Source organism: Mycteria americana, chromosome 10 (assembly GCF_035582795.1).
Source record: "Mycteria americana isolate JAX WOST 10 ecotype Jacksonville Zoo and Gardens chromosome 10, USCA_MyAme_1.0, whole genome shotgun sequence".
Lineage (NCBI taxonomy): Eukaryota > Metazoa > Chordata > Aves > Ciconiiformes > Ciconiidae > Mycteria > Mycteria americana.
Genome location: NC_134374.1, coordinates 3,170,691 through 3,190,503, shown reverse-complemented (window position 1 = coordinate 3,190,503; position 19,813 = coordinate 3,170,691). Strand labels below are relative to the sequence as shown.

Genomic DNA, 19,813 nt, shown 5'->3' with positions numbered 1-19,813 from the left:
CTGCAATAAAACCAACAGTAATAATAGGTATATGGTTATGCATAAAAAAAATTATTGATCTTAACTTCATATTTATGGATTAGAACAAGCATGACAGCAGATTGCTGCACCGAGCAGGACTGCCTTTTTTGCAATAAGAAGGAGGCCAAACCCAGTAAAAATATTTCTTTTTGCAGTAAGTGATTTTTGAAGAAATTACTCATTTAAAAAGAGCTTACAGGGAGGCATTTTGTTAACAGAGAATAGCAAAAAAAATGGTCTCTCTGAAGTGTCCCAGAGCTGGACACCTGACACCTTAAAAAAATCACTTTCAGCTAAAAATTTTAACTCAGGTTTAACAAACAGGATCAGGACTGAAGAACTAAAAATTGTTGGAAGATTACAACCGAATTCTAGTTTAGCTCGTTGAATTCTTCAGTCTTTTCAAAATCGGAGTGTATGAGATGCTTTGGATAAAAACATTTTAAAAAGGTGGTTCAAAATCGTATTATGGATACAAATACTTTCAGAAATCCCCAAGTCATTCATAGTAATTTAACAGCAAGTTTAAGCTGGGTTTTTTACCTCTAACCAACCCCTGAAGATTACTTTGCCAGATACTGTATTTCACTTTGGCTGCTGCTCCTGTTGTTACCCTAAAAAGGTCTTTTTCAATTATTACCACATATATTTAGTTGTTAAGACAGCTTAAACCTAGAGATTATTTTATTAGTATTGCTAAGGGAGGAGAACCCCATTTTCTGAAGTGCCATACAGGGAAAAGAAAGGTTGTGTTTTACACAGGTATTGGCCTTTGAAGGGTCTGTTCTCTCTGCACTCCTGCTGCCAAATGAGAAAAGCTTTCCTGCCTTTAAAATGCACCTGTTCTGTAGAGTAATACACAAACACATTCTGTTCCACAGAGAAACTTTGCTTTGGTAGTTAAATGTGAAATTATTTCTTAAGACAACAGGAATCATGTTTTCCAAGATGCCTATTAAAATCTAATGTCATCCAGGACAAACTGGAAAGAGGAAAACACTTCCCGGGAGAAGGAAAACAAAGGAGAGAGAGACAATTCCAGTTTTCCCCATTACATACTACTTTTGCTGTCTTCTCCACCACTGTTGGAACAGGAAGACTACAGCTATCCAGCGTACAGCAACTACAGACTTGTTACACACACCGATGTGGAATCAAAGCTCATCACAATGGGCTCTGTTACTATGATGCAGCTCAGAATGAACAGTACAGATGTAGTAAGTGCATCAACAGAGGGGCCAGAAAAAAGCTGCACACGCAGTTTGAAACAAAAATCAGCCCTGCCAAAGACTGTTAGTAAGCCTCTTAGTCTTCTGATTCACTAAGTTAAAACCAAGTTTATGCTATTACCAATCACACTTCAGTGTGCAACACAAACACCACCTAATTGTGCAGACCAGGTAATAGACACCTCAGAGCATTGAAATACACTCCTCTCAAAACAGATGAGGTTTGGTCAGAGTGGTTAAGTTAGAGTTTCCTAATAATCCATTAAATATGAATTAATTAGGTAACAGGATCATCCTGTAAGTTCGCCAAGTATCTTCACACTTAAAGCAAAAGCACAGTCTGACACAAATCTTCCTTAGACATTTTCACTCCTTTTATTAAGGAAAGGCTCTTTGAATAGACTAGGAACAGCGGTTTTGTTTTTTTTTAACCACCCCCCCCCTCCCCCCCCAAAACCAAAACCCCAACAAACCACAAACCAAAAACCAGAAACCTAAAGTAAATGCAGATGCCCCAAAATCAGCAGTTCTCCAAACAGCTGAGCCATGTAAAGCAGCTCATTATGTTTTAGAAAAAACTTATGCTACCACAGCCATCTGAACAGATAAGTGGATCTTGAAAGAAGTTACATATTCACATGCAAATGTTGTGGTTTTTTTTTTTTTTTCATTTCAGTTAATTGAGTAATGAGTTTAAAGGGTGACTTTAACTTAATTTGTATGCAGCACTAGCTTGCCAATATAAGAACAATATACAGTATCCTCAATTTCATTATTTTATCCTATACACAGACTAGACACAGCCACTCTCAATAGTACCAATGAGGAGATACTTAGAAATGTCTAATACAGAACAAACATTCTTCATTTTCTGAAGCGTATGATTTCACATGCAATTAAGATTTTCCATGCCGATTTCTCTCCTGGAACACTGCATATAGTGCGATGCATTTCTGATGCACAAAACACAGGACTTTTCAGACTGCTAAGAATCTGAGAAAATTGCCCCCACATTTTATGTTGACCACTTAATTGATTTTCTTTTTATTAAATTTAGGACTGTTGACTCTCCTTGCTGTAACGGTAGTCTACACCTAAGGCTCAGCCTGAGACCACTACCCAAAAAAAGCACATCCAATACCCTAAACCACCGCAAACAATTCTTTGTTATACCATTTCTGCAACAGTCGAGTTCCCTAGTCATTTATACAGACTACATCCATAGGAATTTTTTTTTTTGCTTCAAATTAACTGCTTTTATTGGAAGTCAGTTTCTTACATTCAGTGCAAAAATGTAAGAAAGTCTTGTCCTATCGAACCCTCAGCAGAAACACAAAACAATCATCTATGATTGGTACTCTTTTTTATTATCCACTTCCATACAGCACTCAAAGCACACAAAAATTACTACTTTGAAGCCCGTTGTAAAGAAATTTTTAAACAACATAAAGAAGTAATAGTGGCAACTAATTCATATTCATGGTTTAGTAGCAATTATTTATCTCCATCATGAATTGCTCAAGATGGATCATCTTCATAACCACGAAAGCAGGAGTGACAGATGTGGAATACATCTAAAAAAATTGTTAGGAGTAGAAAAAAAAGATTTATCCCCTGATGCAGGCAAAAGATCCACAGGCTGCTGTGAGAGACTCACACTGCTGAAGAGTAAAGAGCTGTTGTAGTAAATCTAACCCTTTCAATGGTGAAAATAGCATAAAAATGTGATGTGAAAGCTACACTGCGCTTAAGCCTAGTGAAACTCTGGCAAGGAGAACCTTGCAGATCAAACTGGACTCTATTCAGAACATGTAACTCAGAAGTAACCTCAATTTTCATAACATATATAAATCTGTCTTACACTGTTAAGGTATTAGAAGTTCTTCTATTCACCCTGATTTTCATGGACATGACTCTGGCTGGAAGAGACTCTTTGACTAGCATCTTTTAGGATGAAAACCTAAATACTGTTAAGTTCAAGTGGATGATGAACAAGCTTATTACACCCTACTGCAGAAACTACATCAAGCTAAGCCTTGTCACTTTTTAAAAAAATTCTTTAAGTAGACACCAGAACACCAGTATCAACATCTCTCCCCAGTCCTCAATACAGGTATTCCACTACGAGTCTTACTGTTTCTGGAAGTAGACAAAATCTTTAACACTACAACAGGATAAAAAAAAAAATTTGAGACCCACCTTTCATCTTGCAGATTAATACAGAATGCCGCTTACCAGAACCATACAGTAGGGTGCCTGAAGTGACTGAGGAATATTCACTGGAAGCTAATTAATCTACTCCCTTTTAATATTCAATACTGAAGGGTTTTACAGAGAAACATACTGCAGTTCAGAAAAATAAGTTATTTTCACAATAAGTGCTCCTACGAAGAACACAGAGTCTACACTCAGTATCATACTCGCAGTACTTAATTTCATTCCTGGATTGTTGAAAGAAAGCATGGTACACAATATTTGATATTAGCGACACAAAGGGCTGAAAAAGGTCATCTATAATTAAGTAATTTAAATAATTTCTGTATTGAAGAAACTAAACCTATTTGCTTCTTGAACTCATCAATGCTCATAGAGATTTTTAACTATGTTTCAAAAAAGCTGTATACAAATATTTTTTTCCTTTATAAGGTTTTAGACCAACTCTGAAAATCTTAACTTCCCACCATCATAAAAAAAAATATGCACTTAGTGAAGAAAGGAAACACAAACTTTCTATTTTCAAAAGCATTTGTTAATTCATAGGCTTTGAGCTTAACCCTATTGAATTTAGACTGGCATCATTCACAAATACCTCTCACTCTTTTTAAAGAACTTTATTTTAAAAATAACTTTAATTCATTAGACCATACTTTATAAGTTACCAATAGGACGGACCTGAACTCAAGCATCAGACATTTGTTGCACTTTTAAGTTCTGTAACAACATGACTTTTCAAAATAAAATTGTACATTTAGATTCACAGTTTAAATTTGTTGAAATTTAATAACATTTAAAAACACTGGAATTTGAATTGAAAGGGATACATGTTAAGCACACAAATACTGAAAAAGGTCATAACCCCAAAATGCAGTTGAAAATGGAATGCAGCTAATTAGTCAGGCTGTAATTTAGTAATTTCACATTTAACCTAGGTAGCACCTTAGTGAACTCAACCAGTGAATGTGAGAAATATAGTGCATGTAGTGTGACAACTCAACAGGTACTGTACCATTTCATAATTAGATTGTGTTTTCTTGAGCATTATGTGCCATATTTTTGAAAACTGGTACTATTTTAGAAGTCTTCTAAAACGTGTAAATAAACAATGGCTACAGTTAAAGTCTAATCAAAGAAATACTTTCTCTCTACTTTGAGATTTTTAAAAGCAATCATTTATAAGGATTGCATCAACATCAGTTAGCAGAGGAAGATCAAACTTTATTGAAACTGCTTGCATACAAAATATATTGCACTATAACCAAACAAATGTCAACATAAAATCCAATCTGTTGTAGCTAATATGTACAGAGAATATTGCCCAAGAGCAGTTACATTACAAGGTCAGTCTACCTTGGTTAATTATCTACAGTATTTTAAACCAAACAGCTTACAGATGATGTGTGCAAGGTACCAATTTCTGTTTTCAAATACTATACATTCCCAAAATAAATAACTAGAAATCAACATTAATGTTTGGCAATACTTTTTAAGACATTTTTATATTTGTTAAATCATGTGCAGTTCGTTGCCATTTTTAGTATGCTCACCTGTATGCAAGGAAAAAAAGAATGAAAAAAGCAAAGAAACAAAACTCACAAAATACATCAGAGGCAAGGTCAAGTTTGTACAATTCTGTACATAAACAGTGGCTCTCTTTCTGGAGTAATCTGAATAAAAATGGATTAAAATGAAGGTCCTTATACAGTTTTGCCCAGTAAGTTTAATGTGTGATCAGAAATAAAAGAAAGCACAGCTCCTCCCACTACTTCCCACCCTTCCCTGGTGTAAGACTGTACTTTGGATCAAATTCTTTGACACCTTCAAATTGGCTGGTAATTCAGACTTTGTACCTCAAAATATGATGAATTTTTGTTCTAGCTCCAATATCTCCGACTACTGTATCTGTGCTTTCCAGGGCATTACACGTGGTGATTTTCTTCTTACCTCTCCTGAGATAGTCCCCAAATTAAAATAACCAATTCAAAAACTTTTGGGAGGATGAAAAACATCAGCGCTTTAAACTGGTCATCTGGCCAAATAGCAGGCACACATTACTAGCTTGTGAACACATTACACTTGTTCCCTCAGTAACAATGAGTTTTTTAGTTTTCCACAATGGAAAGGTTTTTTTTTTTTAATTTTTTTTTTTTAAAAAAAAGCTTCTGTACTGCCTACAAAGAAAAAAATTACACCCCTTTTTCAATAACACTATTTGCCAAATCTTCAGTGCAAAATAAATTTCCTATTCTTATAACTGCCTAACTCAATGTTTATGTAAGGAAAAAATTATGGAAAGCATGCACTTGTCTATGAAGTACTAACGTCTGACAAGGATTGCTACATATATTTTACATTTAGTGTTACCAACTCATCTTCCCTGATTTCTGCATCCAAATATAATATTCCTACCTGCCAAGATATAAAAAAGGCACAGATCATACAACTTTTTTGCTAATGAAAATGACAATTGTTACATCACACATATTTCAGGGTCCACTAAAATATTGAAAAAGGTGGACCAGAATGTGAACTGACACAGGACATAAAACGACATAGCATTTCATGAAGAACTTGTAAGTTAGATTGAAAACAGAAGCCAATTTGATTACTGCAAACACTATTTATTCTGAAAATTGAAATTGAGCAGTGAATTTGACCCGATGTGTTAAAATGGTACAACTGAACAGAAAGTTTACCAATGCACAGCTCAGTATTTTTAAAACAAACAAAAAAGAATCTTTCATTGTTTGAACTGCAATATGTACTTGAAAGCGATTTTCGGAAATTCAGATATTTTTATGCAAATATTTGAATAACTTCTTATTCTGAAAACAACTGCATACTGTTGATGTTAAAAAAGGCTAACAGAGAACATATGTTCATTTCATGCCCTGCGCCATCTTGCCTACTATTTGTCTTTGGCCTAACAAGTTTCTCTAACATGGAATAGGAATTACTGAAACAGTATAGGAAATATGACTTTAGAATTATGCAGTTTAGGGTACTCCATTCACCAGCGGCTGTTGACCATCTGCGCTGTCCGTTTTCTCTTTCTTCTGATTACGTTCTTTACCCGTGCGCAGCCGACTACCTTCACTGGAGGTATTCTGTAATGTTTTAGTGTGGACACTCCTTTCATTATTGCAGTCAATTCTGATCTGGAACAAGTCAGAGTTATATAAAGCATTCTCTTCCTTTCATCCACCCCTCATGCATTCACTACCTTAGCAGCCTGGGAGGAGCACTATTTATTAAATAGTCAGAAGACACAAATAGTACCACACCCTTACGGCTTTGTTAAATGTATCCAGCTGAAATGGAGAGTTTGTGAATTCTTTTAGGTTCAAAAATTCTAAATACTTGTGACCTAAAAAACCAAAAACCAAACCAAAAAACCTCCTGCCTACCTAGCCTTGGAAGGTAAAAAAATTTTTTTCCAGTGTGTTTGTGCAAAAGAAAGTTGAAGAACTAATAGCAGGTGGAACTTTGAAACATCATTTCACTTTCAATAATTCAACTTTCTACTTGTTGTATACAAACATTTTTTTTAAAAAAATGAACATAGAAAAGCTGCCATGAAATGATACTAACACTCAAAAAAAAAATCTACTCAGCCAACTTTTGAATCTGAAAAAAAAAAATCATTTAATCCACTAAAGAGATTTCTGCAGCCTTTTTCAGTGGTCATAAAAAATTTCAAAAAAGTATTTTGAAAGCAAAATTTTTATGCTTGTAAAGGGGGTAAGCCCTTATTCCTTGAAATATTAAAAAATTTTTACAACTTGATCAGTCAGATTTCAACGATATGCAAGTACTTATTTTCACACAGAATGTAATCTCATCCAAATCTCAGAGCAACAGGAAAAAAAATCATTACTTTTTGATAAGTGTCTTAGTTTCTTTTTCAGCACAATTCTCCACTGTCCACTTCAAACTTTATAGGTTAATTACTGATTAACTATAAAAGTTGTGTATCCATAAAAATTTTTTTTTGGCATGTTAACTGTTTGCATTTCAGATGTGTATTCAGGTTCGTATGAAGGTTGCTACACCTTCAAGTTCAGCACTCCCACTTGGAAAACTAAGCATTTGGTCACTTGTTCTGTTTTTTCCCCCTCCTCTAAACAGGCTTTCTAAAACCAAACCAAGAGTCATCTCAGTCTCCCATCAGAACCATGACTCCTGGTAACACCATACAGAAGGCAGCAGCTTGCAGCTGCTCATTATTTCTTCCTTTCAACATAACTCATCCTATGCAATAAGAGATGGTAGAAGGTTTGCATGTTATCATTTGAAGCAATAACAGTTTCCATGTGGGGAAACTTAAAATATATACATAAAATATCAGCCTGAATAACTTCATGCAACAGAACATATTTGAAAAAAAATTGTAGAAATATGTTTATAAAAGGCTATAAAATATTTAAGGTTATAAAATATTTCAATATATGACGAACAGTTTCTTGATGTGCATTTTTAACTTACTTTCTAGATTGCATAGCCTTCAATTGCAAATGTTTCATTTAGTAGTGAAGGTAGTTTCTGAAGTTTAATCTTTCTTACTCTGAAGATTCTGGCTACAACACACTCTCTCTGTTTATATAAAGCGTTAAGGATTCTCCTCCCTCAGGTATATAGGCGACAGACAACAATACACAACGCAGCAATAAAGAAAAGCTAAAAACAAAAAGCTAGTAAGAACAAAGACTGAAATCAAGCTGGTTAGTAAATCCTTGGGACTCGTGATCAGAGTTCTAACCAAAGGGAGAGCTAAGCTACCATTATGAAGTTGCATCTTTACACAACTTGATATATTGAGATTCCTGCATGTATGTTACAAAATAACACAGAACTCTTGTAGATCTGATAGGGAATTAGGGAATAAGGAACCACAAGGCCACTGTGTTGCTTGTGGCTTTGAAGACTCTAATGCCAGTATATGACAGTTACGCAATTTTAAACAGTGCGGAGCTCCAGTAAGAGAAAATTACCTCAAGAGATCCATCTGCTGTTCTCCCTTTTGCATCTCTTGAGGTACGCTGACGGTTATCTGTTCGTGACTGTTCATCATTTCCTGTAAGAAGAATTAATCAGCTAAGTTGTTCAACACGAACTTATGATCATCTTTACTTAAAATTTATGTAAGCATAACAGGGAATTACTTCAAAATTTTCATGCTAAAGAACATTAAACAAATATTCTTAATAACATACAACAACAGTTCTTAAACTATGGGCCAAGAATCACTAAAGAAAATGTTCTCGGGTGTTAATCAAAGTAGACAAAACCACAGTGTTTAAAACCACCATACTGACAGAAGAAAATACACCTCAAAAAATGATTAATCATAGGAGAGAAGTACACAGTCAAGTTTAGTAAGGTTTAACATGTTCACATTTTTTCTTATGTTCTATGAGCTTTCTAAATTCTGCATTACCTTTTTCCAAAAAATCTTATTAAATTAAGCAACACCAATACTTTGAAAAAAACATTTCAAGAAATAAGCAGAGTTGTAGACAAAAATATTTAAATAAATATAATGAAATATCACATTATAAGATATATGTATTTAACTTAAATAAATTCTCCCATCTTACTTTTGCCTGGTCCTTTCCATTGAACACATAAATTACAACCTTATATAATCCTGTTGCATGAAAATAAAATACAAGATGGGAATATGGATAGTTGAATGAGTAAGACAGATTATAAAAGATTTTTCTATATCCATTGACAAACTAGAACTTGATTCCTTGACCTGCACGTGTGATGGCACAGCCCACAAACTTGAGTCAAGATGCATATTAGGAAAGCAAATGACTTAGAATGCTATCCCAATTTATTTATATAGGGAAGAGAGGCTTTATATAATGTATGAAGAGACACTGGGACGGAATGCCTCCTCAGCAATTCTGCAGATGACACCAAACTCTGGGAAATCTTTTGAGACACTGGAGGTCAGGGCTGCTAATCACAAGGACTTCAACAAGCTGAAGGAATGGGCTGACAGAAAACTCATTAACTATAAAGATGAATCCCAAGTCCCACAGCTTCGACAGGATAACCCCATGCAATAGCACATGCTACGGACTGTGTATGCAGCAGCTCCACACAAAAGGAGCTGTCCTGGTGGACAACTTGAATAAGACATGAGTGTGCTCTTGCAACAATGACAGCTGACTGAATAATGGGTTGTGTTAGTAGGATTGTGGCCAGCAGGTCAAAAGAAGGGATTATTCCCCTCTGCTCAATATTCAACACATCTGAAATAAAATATTCAATTTAAGGTATTGACAAAATGGAGAGAATTCAGGAGAGGGCCACCAGGATGGCTAGGATGCTGGAGCAGAGGACAAAACAAGTGGCTGACAGAAGTGACTTTGCTTAGGGATCCCGACCTCTGACCTCTTTTTCAAAATTAAGTCTACGTTTACCTTTGAATCCTCCGCGACCCCTCCCTCCTTGCCCTCTTGCACCACCTCCACGTCTTCGCCCATCTCCTCTACGAAGGTAGTTGTCTCGCTCCTCTTCTGCTGGGGCTGCTGACCAATCACTAAGTTCATCTCTGTGATCAGATTCTGTTTCAGAAGCATTTGATGCTTCAGAATTAGTTCCTATCAAGAGGATAAAAAAAAAAATCCAAACATGCCAGTGTAGCTTAGCACAAAAATACTATAGTAGAACGAAAAAAAAAGCATGTATTAAAAAAAAAAGAAGAAAATTTTTAATAAACAGTTCTGGGATTTTTTGCCTCCCAACCTCTATGACATACATCATACAGAAATGTGGGTAATATACATTACTTCGTCAAAAAGTCAAGACAGACATAAAAGTTAGAAGTGTGTTTAAGGTTAAAGAATTGTGCCACATGTTTATAGTTACTTGGTGTTATCAGCCTATCAATATATTATTGAATCAACTATGCAAATGTAAGTCTAGTAAAATATAAGAAGTCTAATAGACTAGACTTTCTTTCGTATTTCTAAAACTGAAAGTTCTGAATATAACCTGTCCTGTCTCCCCTCACCCCTGCAACTCCTCTATGAAAAGAAAAAATTTCCATCATAAAACAGCCGGTAACACACACTACAAAAGCAGAGAACAAAGTTAGAATGCTAGAAGTGTATTAAATCCAAAATAACTGGCCATTACAATTTTTCCAGTTAACAGATCACCTTCACCGATAAAAGCTGGTTCTTTTCCCCAATTTTTCCCCCCTATAACCCTGTTATTAGCCAGGTGAGCTCACATCTTCTAAAAATATTAAAAGGGCTCCAGCACAAAAATATTAATTTTGTATTACATAGAACATAAGCTAAAACTGTCTTATCAAGCTCATACTACAGGCCTTTCAGTCAGGACAAACACCAGCTGACCAATGTTATAGATAATGAAGTAACAGATTGCTCTGAAGAAGCACAATCATGAAAACTATTCATTAATGAATAGTTAGGTTTTAAAGAGCTTTTAGGTCTTTAAAAGAGAGTCACACTACATTTTGGTGGCTATGCTCTTCTAGTAAAAACATAAAAGTTCAACTTAGTATAAGGAAAATAGCTTTTCTGCAAATTGAGCTACATAGTATTTTCACTTATAAATATTTATATTAAGATAGCCTCTTACAGGCTCAAATGAAAACTGAGGCTTTATTATTAGGAATTGTCAAAATATAGATAAAATAACAATCCTTGCCCTGAAAGTTCATAATGTAGAAGACATAAGCATGCTGTAAGAGACAAGACCTGCATGGAAATAAGTTTAGATTCCATATAAGGACTACATTTTACTTCAGAATATTTTCTACAGCTTAAAGCTCTAGCTACTCTTCACATATTAACACTCAGTATTAACTGATTTTTTGTTTTATACAGCTCTGTTCCAAGTCCAGTCTTTTTCAAGAAATCAAAAGACCAATGGGCCACTCTTAAAACTGTAAGTGTACTTCTAGTTACCTACCTGAAGCATAGCCTGGACCACGTCTGCTATGTCCTCTGTTTCTGTAAGGTCGACTACCACGTCCAAGTCCTGGACCATCATCAGTCATGTACCCTTTTTCCTTATCTGTACGATTTGGTGGTGGCCTGGAAGTAGCTCCAATCTGTCGAAGCTGCTCATCAATTTGCAATCTTTCCAAACGCAGCTGGTCCACCTCCTACACAAACACAAGCATAGCAAGTCATACATAACCACTATTTAATCATCTGAATGTCTGAATACAGACGTGCAGTTCTCAGAAAGAAAGAGCACTTAAGTATTGCAACTAATAATCTATTTAATACTTAGTAAAGTAGTAATACTTAGTAATACTTACTATTACTAAAAATAGTAACTCAGCTTTGAGAATAATTTGTTTACAAAAAACCCCTTTCAAATGTTCAAATCTGTTTGTTACCAATAAAATTCTCCCTGTAGCACAGTTGGCAAGTTTAGGTTTATTTAAAACAGATACATCAAGAAAAAGTACTCAGATCAATTGTTTTCAGGAGATAAATTAACTATACTTCAGGATTAAATTTGAGATCTTTACCCTTAAGGGAGTTAAACATTCTTTAAACAGGGAAATTAACATTCCTATATTTTTGAACACAGTAATATCATCCAATTTTAGCATTCCAACAATGACATAATTTAAACTTTTTAGATTCCAACACAAACTTCTTACACTGTTGCATGTAACATATCAAAGTTAAACAAATATGATGTAATAGCATTGTTTCATAAAAAGGGCTAGAGGTTACACTACTGTTAAATTCCACTTAACTATAATGAATAATACCGCAGAAGTGAGGAAACAAAAGCATAGAAAGCAAAGTGCTGTAACTCAGTTGTAGAAAGACAGCCATCACAAAGAATTCTTACCACACATAACTACTAACAGAGATAAACACAAACAATAATTATCTATGGCAACACATATTCAGAGAGTACTTTTGTCAGTTTTAGATGTTTAGCTAACATCAAAAAGTGGCAACCACTTTTTTTTTTTTTAAATCAGGGAGAAAGCTATTTATGAAAGTTTCAGCATGATATTGGAAGGGATCTCTGGAGGTCACCTAGTCCAGCTAGCACTTTGACAAGATCCCTCAGCACTCAAGGATGCATCCCATCTGGTCCCACTGACTTGTGTATATCCCTTTTTTTTCCCCAGATGTTCCCCAACTCAGTCTTCCTTTAGGAAGGGTAAGTCTTCATTGCTCCAGACTCTTCCATCAGTTTCAGGGGCCTGGTATTCCTTAGGACAAATCTTTATCAATAAAAAACCAAAGTGAAGATAACATTCAGTACCTCATCCTTTTCCTTTGTGACCAAGTTCCCTACTCCATTCAGCAGCAGGCCTGCATTTTCTGTAGTATTCCTTTTGCTGTCAATATACCTGTAGAGGCCCTTCTTGTTGCCCTTCACATCCCTTGCCATACTCACCTCCAGACGGACTTCCCAAACTCATCCCTGCACACTCAGATTGTGTCTTTATATTCCTCCTGGGTTGCCTGTCCTTACTTCCACCCCTTGTATGCTTCCTTTTTGTATTTGAATTTTGCCAAAAGCTCCTTGTTCATCCATGCAGGCCTCCTGTTACTTTTGTGTGACGGCCTGCATATCAAGATGGACTATTCTTGAGCTTGCAGAAGGTGATTCTTTAAATATCAGCCAGCTCTCCTGGACCTGTTTTCTTTCCAGGAATGCATCCCACGGGATTCTTCCAAGCAGATCCCTGAAGAGGCCAAAGTCCACTCTCCTGAAGTCTGGGGTATTAGTCAGATCCTGGTATTAGTCTTTCTGCTTCCTCTCAGGATCCTGAAACTTCACTACATAACAGTCACTCCAGCCAAGTCTGCTTTCTTCTTTTATAGAGAAATTCAATACTTTGAGTTGATATAGTACATTTGATGTTGATGCCCTATCGTGTATCTTTTACAAAAAGTTTCCTTAATAAACTTTGCCTAGAGGCATAGAAACACAGAAAATCTTAAAGGAACAAGTCAGTTCCATTTCTTGTCATGAACTAGAGGACATTATTCTGAAACTGAACCATAAGGCAACAGGCTGCTAAGATAACAACATTTTTTTTTGTGTGTGTGTGTACATTAAATGGGATGAGAAGGCCGAGAACAAAACCTCCAACATAAGAATCCTCTAGTTGTTATACAGACTGATGAACACTGTTGTATGTGCCCTTCTGTTCAGAAAGCTTAGAAGGACAGTACTAAGAGAAAGTGACCCTAATTGGCAATGAACTGAAGAATCTAAAAAAATTGCTTGGCTATTAAGCACTTTCCACTCACATGTCAGTATCCATTTAAGTACTGACTCACATGCGAGTACCCGTTTAAGGCGGCCAAAGAAGTTAAACCAGAAATATCTTCTGAAATAATAGTGAGCATGCAAGAAAGTAGCCCGATTTTTAGTACTAGTTTTCATGTGGTCCTTCTCTGCCGTTACTACCTGATAGCTGCAGAGCTGCTCCAAAACACTGAAAAACCCAAGTGCTCCACAAGCAGGATTAAAAGGTACAGTTATTGAGTAGGTAAGTAAGGGAACAAAAGTTGTTTCTTCTTCTAACTCCTCTGATACCTGTACTGAGAAGTTTCTTTTAGCTATGTACAGAAGTTTTAGCATTCTAGAAGATTCAACGATAACTGCTGCATAGTCTGGACATGTATCAAATTATCAATGGTCTGGAGGTTTCAAAAGAGATGCAAGAACATATTTAATTAAACAACTCAAAGCAGTCCTTACTGTTAGCATCTGGCCCTGCCACCAAAGGCTGAGCATCTGGCCATAATAATTATAAGCAAAAGTAACTATAAGCAATAAAGTGGGGCACTTTTTGCTCCCTATACAAAAGACAACAAGCACTGCAGACTACTGGAGAAGTTATGGAGCCAACAGGCAAACACAACATATAAAGCTGAATTGCCTACAAAACATCAAGTATGAAATATCAATTAACTACGGAAAAATAAGCTTAGGGTTTTAGAATGAAATGCTCACTGTATACAAGATCTCTGCACAGAACCCTGCTTGCTTTGCAGTTGCATGAGGGACTGACTATTCCTTGTACATAAAGTTGTCAGCATTTTTGAGATAGATTTTTTTTTCTTATTCCTTTGTATCTTGCATTCTGAAAAAAAATTGTTTTTCACTCCATCCTTCAGATAAACGATTCTTTTATTAAAACATGGCTTTTACGAGAAGACTGAAAACCTGTTAGAACACCATTTTTCAACAGCCTTTGGGGCCCAAACAGATTTTGATCATCATCTTATTGTTGCCATCTTAAAAACTGATAGAAAAATTTCAGTGGTAAAGCAGCATCATTTTCCTCACCTTTAAATAATTAAGATGATAATCCAGAAGAACAGTTGCATTAGTGATGCTATCCTTGGTTCCCACAAACACAAATGGTACCATTCCCTAAAACACAGTAACAGTAGTTCTGTGGTTATTGATTAGGCATCACACATTGAAGAGAACCAAATATATTACTGTAAAAATTGTTTTCAAGTTTTACAATGTGGATAAGCATAAATTAAAAAAGTAAATGAGAAAATAGTATATTTAAATTTTGATGTTAACTAGATCACGTGGACTAATTCCATTTATGCAAAGAGCTTTTTTTTAAATAAGAAAATTTAGATCATATGCATCACAATGCCAACATTTATTTTCCTGAACAAGTAAAAAAACCAGTCAATTCAAAACACTTTGGTTTCCTCCCTTCACAATTAATACCACCTTAGCAGATCATGTCTACTCTCTTATACCAGGTTTTTTCAGGCTACATGTCAGTAAAGAAACCTTTGATTTTTTAAAAAAGTAAATCAAATTAACACCGTGCCATAAAACAAAACTTGATTCTTCTTGAGGATCTCTCAATTTGTAAAAGGCAAACAAAAAAAATATTCAAGAAATAAGAGTTAGTTCTTCAGGTAACGATTGCTAACTTACATTTCTTTTACCTTTCAAGCATTTTGTTTAAACAATTCAATAAGTACCTGAAAAATGTAAAGCTGGAAATTCTAATGCCAGAAATTATGATACTTGGAGCTAAAGTATCTAAAGACTAACTTAGGTGGCCAAAGCAGGCTAAGAAATCTACCTAAAAGAGCCCCCGAGTTCTGAAAACAACTAAACTTTAGCAGATATAAGTATAATTTCCACACCAAAACTCCTGACACTAAAATAGGTCTACTCAGCATTTCAGAGGTGTGATTGCAGCCCACACAGACCCAATGAGCTACCTTTAAACTACTTGACTCTTGTACCAGCTGCAGCCTCACCATGGCAGTATAAGCTTCACTGTGGACTGCAGAAGTCAACCTGAAAGTCTCATGAACACTCAGCTGCTGAAACCTAGGCCATTGCAGACCCAGAGCTGGCTACACCTACTGAATTAATTTAAATTTTGTTTTGGTATCTCATCATAACCTCTAAAGACACCTGTAATTTTCACTGTACACACACCCTTTGCAGGACTGCATTCCAAAGGAGGGGGTTTTTTGCAAAAGTTGAGACGCAAATGTCTTAAACAAAAAATAACACATGCACAGTATGCTGAGGCTCTCCAAGAGTGGCAAGTCTATAATTTGCCTCTGCTTTTTGGGTTTTTGTTTGTTTGTTTTTCCTTTGTCTTTTACATACAAACAACTTTTGTTTGATCTTACACTTTTGCATTGAATAACATGGAAAAAAAAGTTACACAATCCTCTAATCCTAAGGAACCTCAACACTAACACTAACTTTCATGAGCATTAGCAATCCAAAGGCATTGTTGACCAAAATGTTTTATTATCTGGGGTATTTTAAGCTTCATAAATAACCTGATAAAGAGCAGTGAAATTTCTACTAAACTGGCATTAACTAGCACATAGTATCAATTATTAAAAGATCACAAGATGATTGACTTAAAAAGGCATTTAAGGAAACTGCTTGTTGCGGCTTTTGGAAGTGGATTCTAGGTATAGCAATGCCAACTATTATGAATATCAGCTGGTAACAAAGTCAAGCAATTTTAACCATACAAAGCATCAAGTGCTTACTTATTGAACCTTATTTCTGTCTTCAAAGCAAAAGTACTAACCATCAACTTAGTTTCAGTGGTGAATACTGAGCAGACCTTATGTGCATAAGAAATTTAGAGATAAAAATAATACATACTGCTATAACAAACAGTACCTATCTCATTTTAAAAAGATGAAAAGCCTGAAGATCCTGTTATAAAATTATGGGAGTTATGAAATTGCACCTGAAATTTATGGGCAGTACTCTAACATCTCAGTTGTAAGAAAGAGAACCCAATGCTGTATTAAAATTTAAAATTGAACTACTGTTCTTTACAAAAAGAAGGGCTGTAATATCCAAGTTCACACATGGGAAGATTAATGCATATTTCAAATATGAAATACAAATAAGCTTACAAGAACTAACTCTTACCTGCCAAGATTTGATCTCAGGTTTCTGTGTTGCTCCTGGTATGACATAACTAACACGTGAAGCAGAGTAAGCAATGCCAGTGTTAGCAATGTCATTAGCAGGTAAAACAGAGAAGTATGAATGCAGAGCTTGGCAGGTAAAAAAAGCTTTCAAGTTAATCTTTAAAAGCTGCATTTTGGATTGAAGAACATCAACAAATAAGCTTTTTCAAGCCAGAAGAAAAAAGAAAACCTGACATACTAATTGCAGCCATGACTACTTGCTCTTTTACCCTTCTATTTTTCTGTAGGCTGACACATTAAAAATTTTAGCCTGCAGCAATAATAGCATCCTCTTGCTTATTAAGCTAGTTCAAGAATTTTATGCTGCAAGAATTTATCATTAGAAATTAAATATGACAATGCAGTGAATCCTTTAAATCTAAACATTGACTATTTTACCTCTTCAGATAGATGTAAAACTAGTAAAGTAGTAAAAAAACTTACTTAATTGCTTAGCCACCATGTACAGAAAGATGGAAATTGGATTGTGGGTTTTCAGTAACAGTTTTACACTGATAATACAAAGATGAAATAACTACTCAAGCAAGAACATAAAGTTTCCAGAAATGTATTTCAGATCTTATTCAAAGTAGCAAAGGTTCCTACCTGGTACATATTTAGATTTCCAGGTAAATTAAAGACAGTTCAGTTTTCTTTGCAATTTCAAATGTGAAATGTGCTTAGGGAATCTTTTTGCATTGAGATGTTAAAAGCTTCATGCCTGAAGCTTTCCTTGCAAACCTGCAACCTTTCCCCTCAACACAGCCCCACATAAAAGCGCCTCAAATTACAAAGTTCAAGACTTCATTAAGGCCCTTTACAAGGCTGATGGCCTTCCTGTGCAAACCTAGAGTATCACATTGTTCATATTTGTTTCTTCTTTAGGTTACAATTTACAGGCGATTGTGAATTTAGGTAATATTTAAAAAAAAGAGAGGTTTATACATAAAGTACAAGCTTTTCATTACAATATAAGAAATTACTAATAAAAATTTAAACCAGGTAAAACCTTAAGAGATCAAACTCAAACCAAATTAATGAATGAAAACACTAAGTTTCACATATACTGATTTACAGCTTAGCAAGTGCTGGGAAACAGTGTCACTGCTTCTAACAGGAATAAAATGAAATCTCTAAGAAGGTGCATCACCAAAAAATTTCAGAAAGCATTTTTCAAACACAGATAACAAGCTAAATTTATATAAAAATACCCCTCAGCATTAATAGGGAAATAGATTCCATCAGAAAAACACACATTAATCAAAACTTTCTTACCGCTACAAAGATAGAAGGAAGAGTTTATTTTATCACTGGGTAGAATATAACCACCAATTAACACATACAGAAGTCACATTAACTCAAAAAACATACCTCCTCTTGTGGAATATTTTTATCATTTTCAGCCTCAATTCTCACTCTTACAACACCAGATTTGTCCACTATCTCCTGAATCAGTTTTCCGTTTTTTCCTATTACTTTTCCTACAGAAAGAACATACAGAACATTCCACCTTTAGGGTTTTCCCCCAAACCTGAGAGCATTACTATACTCTAATTAAACAAGAGTATTTACTACCAGTGCAAGAACTGGTCAAAAATGACTTAATACTCCACAACAAAGATTTAGTTAACAAGCCATGAACTAAAGTGTCTAAGTAAACTTGAGGTGTTAACTTTGGTAATGTTCCAAAGCAACCACTGCAGCATACAGAAGTACTTTCATTATAAAGTTTGTTACTGAGTATAGTTTCCTTCTTTTTCAAAGCTCCTATAAAAGAAAACAAAGGAAATTCAATCACGAATGCCTTACCTTTGTATAAAATTATTTGAAATTACACATCTCAATTACTGAATATTTCTGTATCTTGCATACTTATTCGGCTTTGCTTTGGTAGGTTTAAAATAACTTCAGTGATTTACAAATAAACATTGCTGGTTGCGTTTAAAAAACAAAAACAAAAAACCCTTTTACAACGCCCTAACATTTGCTGTAACTACCTTTTGGGTAGAGAATAAAGCAAAACTCTTAGTTCATTCATAAAAATTTTAGTTGATGAAGTTTTCCAGTACTACCGAAGATACTGTTTGAGCCAGACGTAGAATTCTCTTCTCTGAAACTAAGCTTTTTTAGAGATATTTGAAAATAGTTTATAATGCATTAAAAAGAAAAAGATAAACATGGAAATAATTTATACTCTAATGTCAGTAATGCATACATCTATCTTCAGAACCAGACATTCCCATTTGAGACAATGAAAATGGAAACTTTAGTGCTCTCCAACCTAAGCAAAATAACTTGCTGTCTGAAAACCGACAGGAAAACTGAGCTGCTTGGCAGGTAATGAGGAAAGGCCATATCCTTCAATTGTAGCATTAAAGAAAATCTTAAGAGTGATATAAAAGGTGTTTTCTGCATAAAAAAAAATAATCTTTATTTCTGTTAACAAAACTGCTGCAAAACTTGCAACGTAACCTTTTTCACAGGCACATCACTGAAAGGCAAAAATAGTGAGTGCATGACAGCTATTGTTTTGCTGATATAATTAATCCATGAAGAGCAAATTAAACCCCACTTTTAATCACAAGGGACATTGTTCCTATTGCTCAAAGCTAAATACATTTTCATTTTTGTGTTTCAATTTTTCTACCATGAATTTTTAAATCCTACATATTTGTAGAAAATGTGACAAAATATGTCCAATAAGTTCTTCCTTGATGACAAAGGCTGCTCTGAGAGTCAAAAGCTTCTTCTGAGTACTTTATTCCATTACGCATCACTGGCAAATCTAACAGCAGCTTACTAATAAATGTAAAAAAGCCTTGGTAATGATTTAAAACAGTCAAGTAAACCAAAAAAAAGAAAGGAAAAAAA

At 35.0% G+C, this 19,813-nt stretch overlaps 1 protein-coding gene across 4 annotated transcripts in view; it reads right to left on the bottom strand.

Moving 5' to 3' along the window:
- Nucleotides 1-2,754: 2,754 nt before the first annotated feature.
- FMR1 (fragile X messenger ribonucleoprotein 1) overlaps nucleotides 2,755-19,813 on the bottom strand; it is a 37,205-nt gene continuing 20,146 nt past the window's right edge. Inside the window, exons 10-15 of one of the 4 annotated variants that reach the window (XM_075512861.1) lie at nucleotides 18,314-18,423; nucleotides 14,796-14,882; nucleotides 11,424-11,619; nucleotides 9,902-10,045; nucleotides 8,459-8,541; nucleotides 2,755-6,625 (exon numbers count right to left, since the gene is read on the bottom strand). In XM_075512861.1, coding sequence (XP_075368976.1) covers nucleotides 6,464-6,625; nucleotides 8,459-8,541; nucleotides 9,902-10,045; nucleotides 11,424-11,619; nucleotides 14,796-14,882; nucleotides 18,314-18,423 — 782 coding nt within the window. In that variant the 3' untranslated portion in view covers nucleotides 2,755-6,463. Of the gene's footprint in view, nucleotides 6,626-8,458; nucleotides 8,542-9,901; nucleotides 10,082-11,423; nucleotides 11,620-14,795; nucleotides 14,883-18,313; nucleotides 18,424-19,813 lie in introns of all 4 variants that reach the window. The other 3 variants (XM_075512863.1, XM_075512860.1, XM_075512864.1) reach the window with 3 other exon arrangements.